Here is a 14418-nt window from a genome sequence, read left to right as displayed (position 1 = left end):
GCCTCTTGGGCCCAGTTATCACCTTTTATCCTTGATTACCAGTCATCATATTTAAAAAGTAAGGTGTCAGGACTGCTCCTCATCTGATTAATGTTCACCTATGAATTAGGGTCCAGTATTTGTTTCTGCGTCTAACCTTTGTCCACTTTTAGAACCTTTTAAAACCTTATTATGACTTATATGATCACACTGCATGATAATTGAGTTTGAGGGGCTCCCATCCCCTGAAATTTAGAGCCTACACACATTTTTATTATTCGTATACCTTCACCCATTGTGAAGCCTATCAGAACTTTGCTGTTCATGGCCTGTGATCTTTCAATTTAAATCTGTTTCTGGGCCCTGATCATCTCCAGAACATTTTGATCATATAACAGTTCTGTCCTATTGTGCAACTTTGTTTTGTATTTTTTCTTTCAAACTGTTCATGCAAACAGTTTTTTTTCTTAACAGGTTGACTATCAGACAGTAACCTTGCCATTTCTTAAGGAGCCATACATATATGTTGAACGCAAGACAAATACCATACTATTGAACACAAACATTGGAGTGAAGGTAAAAAGCTTTGCTAATGAAAACTACTACGAACACTGCATTTTTAATAATGTTGGAAAATAATGGTGTTTATTTTTTATGTATGATCTTTGTATAGTACTTCTTGCCTGGCAAATTTCCTAAAACAATCGTTTTAGTTTATAGTGCTGAGGGTAATCTGGATGTGTCAGAAGTACTATGAAAGTAACTTTTCTGTATACTGCACTTGTTCTTTATTTTTCCCAGGAGCTAATATTATTAGTTCATTAGAGCTCTTTCCTCTTAAACATGCATAAAGTTGCACATGAATCCTGTCATAGATCAATTCTTGCTCTTGCTTTTCTTTGCGACTTGACTTTTGTTGATTGTCATTGTAAAACGCAATTTTACAGGAAAATGTATTATTTTGAATTCAAACAGGTAGTTAGTGGGGATAATAGGAACTTTGGGTATAAATATAATTTCAGCTGTAGTACATCATGTAAAAGTGGTAGCTTGACCAGATTTGAATGTAATGCTTTAATCTGTAATCTTGTACCATTACAAAGTTTTAGAGGGTTTAGATCAAAAGCGATATACTGTACTCTGAATCTTGGTTTTCTTTAACTTATTATATTCAGAATTAACATTTACAATCTATGCATCCCATGAAATGACGTGAACATTTTGAGCATTGTACAGATAAGAATAGGTTAAAAGAAATAATATCACAAACTATGTACAGTGTACATCTCTTCTGTGTTCTTTCCATGGGGCCCCCATTTAGTGAGCTGTGCAAGCTTTTAAACTGACCAAGGCACACTATCACTCCTGGCTTGTGTTGTACCCAGGGCTTGAAGTGGGCTAATATGCTGTACTAGCAGTTCTAAGTAGCAACAAATCGCAGTCTGACCCCCAAGGGGACATCCCAGGTGTCTGCAACATTGCATGTATTTCTCTTTGGATGTTCAGTTTACATCAGTATCTCAAAGATGTATGTGTGTAAGTTTAATATGGAGTCTCTGAATTGTCATACACTTGTGTGAGCCTTACAAAAGACTTCTTTCCAACCCAGTGTTGATTCTTGCATTTCATGAGTTGCCCCCAGCATAAAGTCCAGCTCCTCACAGGCTATTTTGATTCTGAAAATGGATGCATGAGGTCTTCTAATTTTTAAAATTCATGTTACAATTAGTAATTAAATCTTTATCCTGTTTTGGCTGTGTTTATGTGCTTTCAGCGTGCCCAATGCATATTTTATACAATCAGAATCATAAGTTATTATAGCTTCAAACTTAATATGCAGGAATTTTACTGCACTCCACTTACTGTATCAGCATGAACAGTATGTTTAACCTACTTCACCCATACTGCATGCATCTACTGTATAACTGTGTAAAAAAATTATCTGTGAGAAATTTTGGCATGGTGTTTAATGCGAAAGAAACAAAATAATAATTATTGTTTAAGTATTTGCTATTAGAGCAAAGACCGGGTTCAATGAGACATTTTCTAAATAAACTAGAACATGAAGTTAGTAATAATACATGGAAATTCATCTTAAAATCCAGGATTATAGTAGTCATTAATTATTTTTCCATGCAACCGTGCTGAATTGTTTTTACCTGTATAAATCAATTCATTCTGAGCCTCTCATTTGTTCTGCTTTTTTGTATTGGCTTTTTCACAGGATGCTATTCACAATATCTTAATATTTTTTACTAATATTAGCAGCTTTTATTTCTGAGACTCTGTAAATGATGCTTTAATACCCATTGGATATTGTTGAAGAATTCAGAAATTCTACCATAACCATTTAATAATCATGTTTCTGCACCTTGTGTACAACAGTACATAAATCTTGACTTTCTTACTTAATGTTGCTTCATGCCTGTCGTGTTCCCTGCCTAGTAATACCTATATAGTAGTCTTTACTTGTTATCTTCATACCATGGTCATAGCAGATCTCTTTAGGCCCAGATCAAAACTTCTGTTTCTTGCCTCCATTTTGACTGATGCAGCAGAATGTGTAATTTTCTAACTGAAACCACAGATACGATATTTAGACGTTATAGAGTACTCTGTATGACCATGAAATCCACTTGCATATTTTTGATGTTCATTGATCAGCTCCAAATTTATGAGCAATTGGACACCATCAGCTAAAATTATTTCATTTGAGGGCTGACATTGCCTTGGTTGCCACCATTACTAATGAATTATGAATTTCTTTGTAAATAAGCAAGCAGAGCAGTTTGTCAGAAAAGTCTGGAATCCTGAAAAAAAAACAAGATTAATAATCTCACCAAAATTAAATGTCATTGTACAATATCTTTCATATACCTATGTATGCACATTTGCAAGTCATATCACTGACCATGTCTATAACCAGTACTTGTCTGTACTTACCATTATCTACCAATAAAAAGGGGGAGAGATTTTCCTCAAATGCCTAGAGGTACTGTCTAACATCTCTGTGTACCTCAGAAAGACTAGCAGACTCCATCATTGTACTTGCAGTCCCTGTACAACTATAGCATCTCTATTCCAAGAGAACTCTGCACCTGAGGTTGAATCTGCTGTTATACATTTTTTGGCTTACATTTTGCATCTTGTGAGTGGTATCATTTTGGTGCTGCTGGCATGGCAATGTACATACAGTATGATCGCATACCTTTATAAGTTAGCTGCTAGCAGTCTTCTTGGGAATCTCATAGTTCTCACTTTTTGTTTTTTGGCTGTATTGCAAAAAAAGCTCTTCAAACTCATCTTTGTACGTTAGCTTTGTACTTTGATGTAAAGCTTTGTCAATTCAGTTCAGTATTGGAAAACTCAGTATTCCCCTTCGCTTATTCTACTCTTAAAAATATTGGAGCTGTTACCACTGCCATTTCAAGGTAAAAATTATGTGTTTTTGAGTGCACTGTAGTCATCATTATAGTTTTAGTTGAAAGATTTCCAAACATGATAGTTTGACAACCAAATATGAAAGGAATGTTCACTGTGTCTATGGCTTTTCATGTACCTGTACTGAAGGTTCAAGCATTGTTGAAAGGATTAGGTATTCTCTGTTTGTCTTCCCTTTTCTTGTAGTAGTTTTCTTTCAGACACCACCACTGGAAGTTTTGGAGTGTGTCTTAGTAGCCTCCCTAAAAGCTTAGAAGAAATTCCTTTGAAAATGGTCATAAAAGTAGTTAACAAAAACTATTGCTGCACTTTAGTTTTAACATAAACAGAGTTATAGAAAGTAACTTCAAGAGTGAACAAAACAGTTGTCACACGCATGCTCATGGGAGGCAGCTAAAGGGCTTTAAAAGCCTCTTTTCCCTATTCCCTCAGTTCTGTTTTGGACTCGGTTTTGTGCACATCAGTGCTGTTATACATTTTGCAACTTTGCAGCCAAGATACCAATATACAGGTGGCTGCCCCAAACCATTTTATGACTCTTATGTCTGGTTTTTGCGACACAGTATAATAGAATGTTTAGTTTGACAGACTTAGAGACATTAAAATTAAATAATTTAATGCACAGTAGAGGATTATTTTGTTGTTATTTGTAGACTTTGACATTTAGCATTTGTATTTATTTTTTTTATTCATGTCAAAAGTGGATGCCTCTAAAACATCAAAAACGTATACCTATTAAGATATATTTTGAATAAAATTTCAAAATTTAATCAGCATTTTATTTTGCAGGTGCTGTGGAATGGAAAGTCCCACCTGGAAGTCAGCGTTCCCGGCACATACAAAGGACACACATGTGGTCTTTGTGGAAATTTCAACAACTACCCTCAAGATGATATGAGAATTCGCACTGGGCAGATTGTGTTATCTGAGGCTGCTTTTGGAAATAACTGGAAGGTTAGTGATTTGTTTTTTTACAAGCACTGCATTACTATTTAACATTTTACACTAGAGATTGTTTAAATACAATTTATAATAGTTTTTATATTGTAAATACTGTAAGTCTAAAGAGAACTGAAAGCTTTCAAGAAAGAATGCTTTTCAGATGACATAAATATATTAGATCTTAAAACAGTGATCTTCCAAATTATGCTTTGAAATGTTAGTTTTTAGGGGTTAGCCAAAGATCCAGTTAGTTAGGCAGAATAGCCAACAGATTGTTACAACCAAACCATTTAAATTCTTTATTTATATAAGAAACAAAGAAGAAAATGATACACACCTATAAATAAATATGATTAACTTACAGAATACAATTTAAATAAGGTAACAATCATTTTTCCATTTGGAAATATGTGCAAACTCCATACTAGAAATTAAATCAGCCATCATCGTATGGCTGTCTAGCAGTAGTACAAACTGCTTCACCATAGTGCTAATTTACTAACTTGTACATTAAAATCATAAGACAGCCCTCCTCCTGTGGGATAGTCATCAAATTTCACACAGGAGTTAAACTAATTATTATCAAGCTATGAGGCAACTACCCTAGGTAACTACTTACAGTGTTAACCATAATGTTGGAGCATGTTTACCCTATCTATCTATCTATCTATCTATCTATCTATCTATCTATCTATCTATCTATCTATCTATCTATCTATCTATCTATCTATCTATCTATCTATCTATCTAAACGACTTGAGGGTATGGAAGCATTGTATCTGCCATTCAGTCAAAGTCTTTTTGAAGAGGCACATTCAGTAGCTATACTTGGGAAGTTGAACCATAACAATTATGTCTAAAAACTATCTTTTATTTTATTGCCATGATTCATAAAGAGTGCTCAGGAACAAGCAGTTGAATAGAACACCAGCAGGCATGTCAAAAAGGCAGACCCTAAATGAAGGTAAAACCCCTAAAAATGAAAAATGATGGGAACAAATCTATAAACTGATAATCAGCTGATGGTTGCCTGCATTCTTAAGTACAAAAATGTTTGCACTAGTTTCTTTTGAAATACAGGTGCTGGTCATAAAATTAGAATATCATGACAAAGTTGATTTATTTCAGTAATTCCATTCAAAAAGTGAAACTTGTATATTAGATTCATTCATTACACACAGACTGATGTATTTCAAATGTTTATTTCTTTTAATTTTGATGATTATAACTGACAACTAATGAAAGTCCCAAATTCAGTATCTCGGAAAATTAGAATATTGTGAAGGTTCAATATTGAAGACACCTGGTGCCATACTCTAATCAGCTAATTAACTCAAAACACCTGCAAAAGCCTTTAAATGGTCTCTCAGTCTAGTTCTGTAGGCTACACAATCATGGGGAAGACTACTGACTTGAAAGTTGTCCAAAAGATGACCATTGACACCTTGCACAAGTAGGGCAAGACACTAAAGGTCATTGCTAAAGAGGCTGGCTGTTCACAGAGCTCTGTGTCCAAGCACATTAATAGAGAGGCGAAGGGAAGGACAAGATGTGGTAGAAAAAAGTATACAAGCAATAGGGATAACTGCACCCTGGAGAGGATTGTGAAACAAAACCCATTCAAAAATGTGGGGGAGATTCACAAAGTGGACTGCAGCTGGAGTCAGTGCTTCAAGAACCACCACGCACAGACGTATGCAAGACATGGGTTTCAGCTGTCGCATTCCTTGTGTCAAGCCACTCTTGAACAAGAGACAACGTCAGAAGCGTATCGCCTTTGGACTGCTGCTGAGTGGTCCAAAGTTATGTTCTCTGATGAAAGTAAATTTTGCATTTCCTTTGGAAATCAAGGTCCCAGAGTCTGGAGGAAGAGAGGAGAGGCACAGAATCCATGTTGCTTGAGTAAAGTGTAAAGTTTCCACAGTCAGTGATGGTTTGGGGTGCCATGTCATCTGCTGGTGTTGGTCATTTGTGTTTTCTGAGGTCCAAGGTCAACGCAGCCGTCTACCAGGACGTTTTAGAGCACTTCATGCTTCCTGCTGCTGACAAACATTATGGAGAAGCAGATTTCATTTTCCAACAGGACCTGGCACCTGCACACAGTGCCAAAGCTACCAGTACCTGGTTTAAGGACCATGGTATCCCTGTTCTTGATTGGCCAGCAAACTCGCCTGACCTTAACCCCATAGAAAATCCCATTGTGAAGAGGAAGATGCAATACGCGAGACCCAATAATTCAGAAGAGCTGAAGGCCACTATCAGAGCAACATGGGCTCTCATAACACCTGAGCAGTGCCACAGACTGATCGACTCCATGCCACGCCACATTGCTGCAGTAATCCAGGCCAAAGGAGCCCCAACTAAATATTGAGTGCTGTACATGCTCATACTTTTCATGTTCATACCTTTCAGTTGGCCAACATTTCTAAAAATCCTTTTTTTGCATTGGTCTTAATTATTATTCTAATTTTCCGAGATACTGAATTTGGGACTTTCATTAGTTGTCAGTTATAATCATCAAAATTAAAAGAAATAAACATTTGAAATACATCAGTCTGTGTGTAATGAATGAATCTAATATACAAGTTTCACTTTTTGAATGGAATTACTGAAATAAATCAACTTTGTCATGATATTCTAATTTTTTGACCAGCACCTGTACATTGCATTTATGTACAGTAGTTGATTTTTTTTTTAAAACATTCATCAATGCTATTTGATCAAACATGTTGTGTTCTTCTTTTGCTTTTCTGTATGCCAGGAAGAAGTTAATGTGTTTGAAAAAAAAAACGTTGAGGGGTGATCAGTTGTGCAGGCAGAAAAACATCATATTTATTGATTTACTGTCTGCAGAGAGTTCTGACAACTCAGTTTCAAAATGCTAGTGTTGAATTTAGTCCTTCTAGAAGGTAGAAAATGGCATTTGCAGAGAATCAATCCCAGAATTGTGCTAAGATGTGTTCATAGAGCTGTGTGGAAAATAAAGCAGGAACGTTGTTTGCTGTAATACATGGCTTGTGACAGTAGGGAAGAAGAAAGAAGAGATAAAGCTCCAGCTTTAGCTTATACTGACTAATGAAATGTATAATGATTTCCTTCTATTTTGGGGTAGAATGTTCTCTTTTGTCGTGACTAAGTCCTTTGCCTGGTACCTGACTAAAATTAACCATAAAAGTGTCTCAGATCACCATACTACTTGCTAACCAATCACAGTGTTTAATTATAACAAGATAGTTATGCATTCATTGTTTAGTTTCAATTGTAAGTTTCAAAAGGCTTTGTTCTGCCACTCTGTCAACATCACTTCTGCAGAAGTAAATAATTGTATTGACCTGACTCTGAGTGGCTTTATATAAATGATGTGTATATTAACAGAGGCAAAGTGCAGGGGTCCCACCGCCCCCCAACCCCATGGGTGGTTAATTCATATGGCTGCCAAATATTTGCATTACTAGGCAAGACGGTCAAATAATTAACTTAATATCAAGCAGCATGTCAAGAGTGAAGTTATGGGCAGAGTCTTTTCCCATGTTTAAATCTGATGACTCTACAAAGAAAAAATCAAGTTTTAGCAATGTAATAGGTTTAGTTTGGATTTCATTTCATCACTGTTATTAGACTGTTGATAAAAAATAGGACACTCTTCAAATCTCAGTGATCTGCACTGCTTTCTTAGTTGTAGATGAGCTTGTTAATCTCAGTGCCAAACAGCCAGTAACAAAATTACCTCTAGAAATGTCAGTATTTTACTCAAGTGCTGGTAATAATAACAGTAAATGCAGTATGCCATTATAGATAAAAAAAATGTTACTGCTGTATGATGATTGCTGTATGGACAATTAGTAGTTTGTAAAAAATTAAAATGAAGCAAGTTAATAATAATAATAATAATAATACATTTTATTTATATTGCACCTTTCCAATGCTTAAGGTACTTCACAGAGGTTTATGTATCACTGGATACAAATGTTTCCTGAATAGAACATTAAAACAGATACATGATATACAAAACATTAAACAGAATTAAAGACAATAAACTAGAGTAAAATGCTAACTTCAGTACTAAAGGAAAAGCCTAGCAAATAACATCATTGTGATATAACATATGCACATATTGTACTGAGCTTCTGGACAGAGAGGAAGACTGAAAGAGGGGGCATTATGTTAGGTTAAATTCTTAAACAGATGAATTTTAAACTCTCTTTTAAAAAAATGAATGGAGTCAGCTGATCCAGTTAATTTAGGGAGGTACTGTAATTCCAAAATATAGGTGCTATAAACATGAAGGCCCTGTCACCTTTAGAGAGAAGGTTAGTGTGGGCCACAAGAAGATTGCCAGAATTAGAGGACCTTAGTGGGCAAACAGGAGTGTAGTGATGGAGAAAGTCACTGATGTAGTCCAGTGCAAGGCCATTTAAAACTTTGTAGGTTATTAATAGAATTTTATATTTAATCATGTAAGGCACAGGAAGACAGCGGAAGCGAAGCAGGATGGGTGCTACTGCATGTGCTCGCTGTTGCTGTCTGTGTTAGGACTCTTGCAACAGAGTTTTGAATCAACTGGAGCTGTGATATAAGTAAATAATATTATTTGTGATATAACATTTACAGGGGGCGGCACGGTGGCGCAGTAGGTAGCGCTGCTGCCTCGCAGTTGGGAGATCTGGGGACCTGGGTTCGATTCCCGGGTCCTCCCTGCGTGGAGTTTGCATGTTCTCCCCGTGTCTGCGTGGGTTTCCTCCGGGCGCTCCGGTTTCCTCCCACTTTCCAAAGACATGCAGGTTAGATGGATTGGCGATTCTAAATTGGCCCTAGTGTGTGCTTGGTGTGTGGGTGTGTTTGTGTGTGTCCTGCGGTGGGTTGGCACCCTGCCCAGGATTGTTTCCTGCCTTGTGCCCTGTGTTGGCTGGGATTGGCTCCAGCAGACCCCCGTGACCCTGTGTTCGGATTCAGCGGGTTGGAAACTGGATGGATGGATAACACTTACAGTCATATGAAAAAGTTTGGGAACCCCTCTCAGCCTGCATAATAATTTACTCTACTTTTAACAAAAAAGATAACAGTGGTATGTCTTTCATTTCCTACGAAAGTAGGAAGTACTGCAAGTACTCCTCTGAGTACTGGGGTGTTTTCCGACCAAAGACTTTTAGTGAAGCAGTATTTAGTTGTATGAAATTAAATCAAATATGAAAAACTGGCTGTGCAAAAATGTGGGTCCCCTTGTAATTTTGCTGATTTGAATGCATGCTCAACACTGATTACTTGCAACACCAAATTGGTTGGATTAGCTCGTTAAGCCTTGAACTTCATAGACAGGTGTGTCCAATCATGAGAAAAGGTATTTAAGGTGGTCAATTGCAAGTTGTTTCCCTTTGACTCTCCTCTGAAGAGTGACAGCATGGGATCCTCAAAGCAACTCTCAAAAGATCTGAAAACAAAGATTGTTCAGTATCATGGTTTAGGGGAAGGCTACAAAAAGCTATCTCAGAGGTTTAAACTGTCAGTTTCAACTGTAAGGAATGTAATCAGGAAATGGAAGGCCACAGGCACATTTGCTGTTAAACCCAGGTCTGGCAGAACAAGAAAAATACAGGAGTGGCATATACGCAGGATTGTGAGAATGGTTACAGACAACCCACAGATCACCTCCAAAGACCTGCAAGAACATCTTGCTGCAGATGGTGTATCTGTACATCGTTCTACAATTCAGCCCAATTTGCACAAAGAACATCTGTATATCAAGGTGATGAGAAAAAAGCCATTTCTGCACTCACGCCACAAACAGAGTCGCTTGTTGTATGCAAATGCTCATTTAGACAAGCCAGATTCATTTTGGAACAAAGTGCTTTGGACTGATGAGACAAAAATTGAGTTATTTGGTCATAACAAAAAGTGCTTTGAATGGCGGAAAAAGAACACCGCATTCCAAGAAAAACACCTGCTACCTACTGTCAAATTTGGTGGAGCTTCCATCATGATGTGGGCTGTGTGGCTAGTTCAGGGACTGGGGCCCTTGTTAAAGTCGATGGTCAAATTAATTCAACCCAATATCAACAAATTCTTCACGATAATGTTCAAGCATCAGTCATAAAGTTGAAGTTACGAAGGGGTTGGATATTCCAACAAGACAATGACCTAAAACACAGATCGAAATCTACAAAGGCATTCATTCAGAGGGAGAAGTACAACGTTCTGGAATGGCCATCACAGTCCCCTGACTTGAATATCATCGAAAACCTATGGGATGATTTGAAGCAGGCTGTCCATGCTCGGCAGCCATCAAATTTAACTGAACTGGAGAGATTTTGTATGGAAGAATGGTCAAAAATACCTCCATCCAGAATCCAGACACTCATCAAAGGCTATAGGAGGCATCTAGAGGCTGTTATGTTTGCAAAAGGAGGCTCAACTAAGTATTGATGTCATATCTCTGTTGGGGTGCCCAAATTTATGCACCTGTCTAATTTTGTTATGATGCAAATTGCATATTTTCTGCTAATCCAATAAACTTAATGTCACTGAATACTGCTGAAATACTGTTTCTATAAGGCATGTCATATATTAAAAAGACGTTGCTACTTTGAAAGCTCAGCCAATGATAAACAAAAATCCAAAGAATTAAAAGGGGTTCCCAAAGTTTTTCATATGACTGTACACACAAATTATACTGAGCATCTGGGCAGAGAGGAAGACTAAAAGAGGAGGAAGAATGTCAGGTTAAGTTAAAAGTTTTCCTGAATAAATTAGTTTTAATTTGTTTTTTAAAAGAATGAATGGAGTCAGTTGATCTAATTAATTTCAGAAAATCATTCCAAAGTCTGGGTGCTATACAGCTAAAGGCCCATAGAGTGCAGGTTAGTATGGAGTACAGCATGATTGCCAAAATCAGAGGACCATAGTTGATGAACAGGAGGACAGTGATGGAGAAGGTCACTGATGTAGTCCGGTGCAAGGCCATTTAAAGTTTGTAACGTAATAATAGAATTTTATATTTCAATTATGTAAGACACAAGGAGCCAGTGGAGGCAAAACAGGATGGGTGTGATGTGATCGCTGTTTCTGGTCTGTGATAGGTCTCTTGCAGCAGAGTTCTGAATCAACTGGAGCTGTGATAGAAGATTAGAAGCAGCACCTGCCAGTAGGGAGTTAAGTAATCAATGCAGGATGTGATAAATGCATGGACATGTTTCTCAGCATTAGCAAAGGAGAGGAATAAGCGAACACGGTATATGTTACGGAGGTCAATGGAGGAAAGTTTCTTAATGTGGTTTATGTGGGTGGAATAAGAAAGGGAGGAATCAAAAATGATACCAAGAAGGTCTGATGAGATCACCGTCAAGAGTGACTGAGAAGGAGCTCATTTTCTTAAATTGTGCTTTAGTTCCAATTTCCAGGAATGGAGTTCTGCTCCATCCAGGTTTTAATTTCAGTGAGGCAAGTTGTGAGCTGAGAAAGCCCTGATGAAGTTATTTAACATTGAAATAGAGTTGAGTATCATCTGCATAAAAATGATAACCGGAGAAACATATAGACACGGAAGAGCAAAGGGCCGAGGACAGAGCTCCTGAGGAACCCCTTGTGTGACCGGCACTGTTCTGGATCTACTATTGCCAAGACTAACAATCTCTTGCCTGTCAATCAGATAGGACTTAAACCACTGGGAGGCAGTGCCAAAGATACCCAGCATGTTCTCCATTCTGGTCAGTAGAATGTCATGTTTGACAGTGTCAAATGCTGCACTAAGATCCGTTAGAATTAATATATTGGTTTGTCTGCTGCCTTAAGCAAATCATTAGTTACCTGAATCAGAAAAGTTTCACAACTGTGCTATGCCCTGAAACCAGATTGAAAGGGTTACATCAATTATTAGAAGTTAAGTAATTGTTGAGTTGGCAAGCTACAACACGCTTAAGAAATTTTGACAGAAAAGGTAAGTGAGAAATTGGCTGAAAATTGTCAACAACAAGACCAGACTTTTGTAACAGTGGGATTACAGAGCCAGTGTCAAGAGATGTATTTATTTTTTTCGTAACAATCAGGATTATGTGGTGGGGATGGGGTCCAGTATACAGGTAGTGGGCCTCATCTTATAAAGCATGTCATTAGCAAATGCAGATGTGATTGGTGAAAATTTAGATAAGGAGCTGGATGGATTGAGAAGAGAGAAAATATATAAATGGATGATGGATTTATGTTAGTTGAATTATTTAGATCTTTAATTTTATTGAGGAAAAAGTGGCGGGATTTTTCACACACTTTGGTAGAGGAGGTAATTGAGCCAAATGCAAGTTGAAGTAGTTTATTAACTATAGAGAACAAAATCCTTGGGTTATCCTGGGCCACTTTCTATTATTCTTCCATAATGTGTGTTCTTGGCTGCAGTTAGTGCATCCCTGTAAGCCCTTTGATGGTCACAGAAAGCCTGGATGTGCACAGAGGCCAGTCCTACATGACATTCTCCCAAGGTGTCAGCCAGCTTTTCAGCATGGAGCTGTGCGTGTAAAGGAATCAACCAGACTATCCAGTGTTGATGGAATAGTTGAAGACAGAAAAGATCAGAAATGAAACTAGCAAGGATTGAAGGACAGATATTTTTTTAAGGTTTCTAAAAGAAATTTGACATTTACAGATAAGAGGAGGGAGAGGTAATGAGACAGTGAAAAGTACTGCTTTATGATCAGAGAGTCCCAAATCACTGCTATAAGTGTTGCTGACAGATAAGCCAGATGTGCAGATCAAGTCTAAAATATGACCACCAGAGTGAGTAGGAAAATCAACATGTTGCACTAAGTCAAAACTGCTTTCAGTAAGAATAGGAATTCATTTCTCAGCTTACATGTAGTAATGTCAATATGAATGTTGAAATCGCCAAGAAGGATGACTCTCTGTAAAAGGGAACTTAAGAGGGTTAGTAATTTAGTCAGATTAGATAAAAAAGACGCATTGTATTTTGGGGGATGATAGAGAACAATGAGTAAGACAGGACCTGATTTTGTAATTAGCTTAAGAACCAGACACTCAAAAGACAATAAGCCGTCAATTAGGATTCTTTTGATGTTTAGTTATATTCTAACAATTACTGTGACTCCTCCGCCTTGTCTTGAGCTTCGAGTCTCTGTGAAGTAAGTGTATCTGGATGATGTCACCTCTGTGACATAAAATCGTTTGGTTTTTGAAAGGTTTTTGTTAGGCAAAGCTTTTCAAGTTTGGAGTCTGTAATGGATTCAGCACTTTGCCATTAATGGATCCTGAATTAAAACAATGCAATATTAGCTGACGAGCATAGTAGGAAGCAGCAGAAAAAAGCATAGTAGGAGATATTACAAGATGCACATGAAGATACCAGCCACATACTGTACATATAACATTGGGTATTGCAGGCATGATCTCCCCAGAGCCACAAGCCAGGTGGGTATAAAATCAGATAATTTCCAGTTCATTAAACACATAATGAAGTAATCGAGAGGAATCCAGTATATCCATTATAATCAAGAAGACGGACCATCCCTGGCTCCTAGATTGGCACGGTGCAAAGAAATGTTCACAAGACTCATCCAGTGAACCACAGAAAGTGGTTAGACAGGCTTAAGTTAGACTTAAGTTAGGTTTAAGTTAGACAGGCTTACTTTTATACCATCCATGTACATGTATAAAGTGATGAAATAACATTCCCCCAGTGCAACATACAGGCAAGAAGAATTTATGTGTATATGTTGCTGCATTTCTGACAGATGTCCTGAATTTTACAGTAAAGAGCTATCTTTACCTGTTTAGTAATGAAATTGAAGACAAAGATATCAAACATACTGTATTTTTGTTAATGTCTTCCAGAAACGAATCCTCTGTTTTTAATAATATTGTGAGGTTTCTAAACTCTTTTGGGACTCCCCCCCAACATGACGGCACGCCGAAGAGCGCCCCAAAGCGCGATCACCACTCGCCGCTGCAGCAAATCTGAGCCAATCACAGTCGGGCTATAAGCGGCTGTCGTCAATGGGTGATGCAAGGAACATTATAAATGCAGAGAACAATATTACTTGGCCACTGACCTGGCCT

The 14418-nt window shown here is 37.5% G+C and overlaps 1 protein-coding gene across 2 annotated transcripts in view; it reads left to right on the top strand.

Annotated features, from left to right (window-relative positions):
- The window catches only part of kcp (kielin cysteine rich BMP regulator), a 273671-nt gene that overhangs the window by 247914 nt on the left and 11339 nt on the right, over positions 1-14418 (top strand). For both annotated transcript variants that reach the window (XM_028814659.2, XM_051930227.1), the window contains 2 exons: positions 454-555; positions 4210-4374. In XM_028814659.2, coding sequence (XP_028670492.1) covers positions 454-555; positions 4210-4374 — 267 coding nt within the window. The remainder of the gene's footprint in view (positions 1-453; positions 556-4209; positions 4375-14418) is intronic.

The sequence above is a fragment of the Erpetoichthys calabaricus genome, chromosome 1 (assembly GCF_900747795.2).
Source record: "Erpetoichthys calabaricus chromosome 1, fErpCal1.3, whole genome shotgun sequence".
Taxonomy (NCBI): domain Eukaryota; kingdom Metazoa; phylum Chordata; class Cladistia; order Polypteriformes; family Polypteridae; genus Erpetoichthys; species Erpetoichthys calabaricus.
The sequence above is the reverse complement of the archived record's forward strand: the minus strand, read 5'-3'. Positions and strand labels throughout refer to the sequence as shown.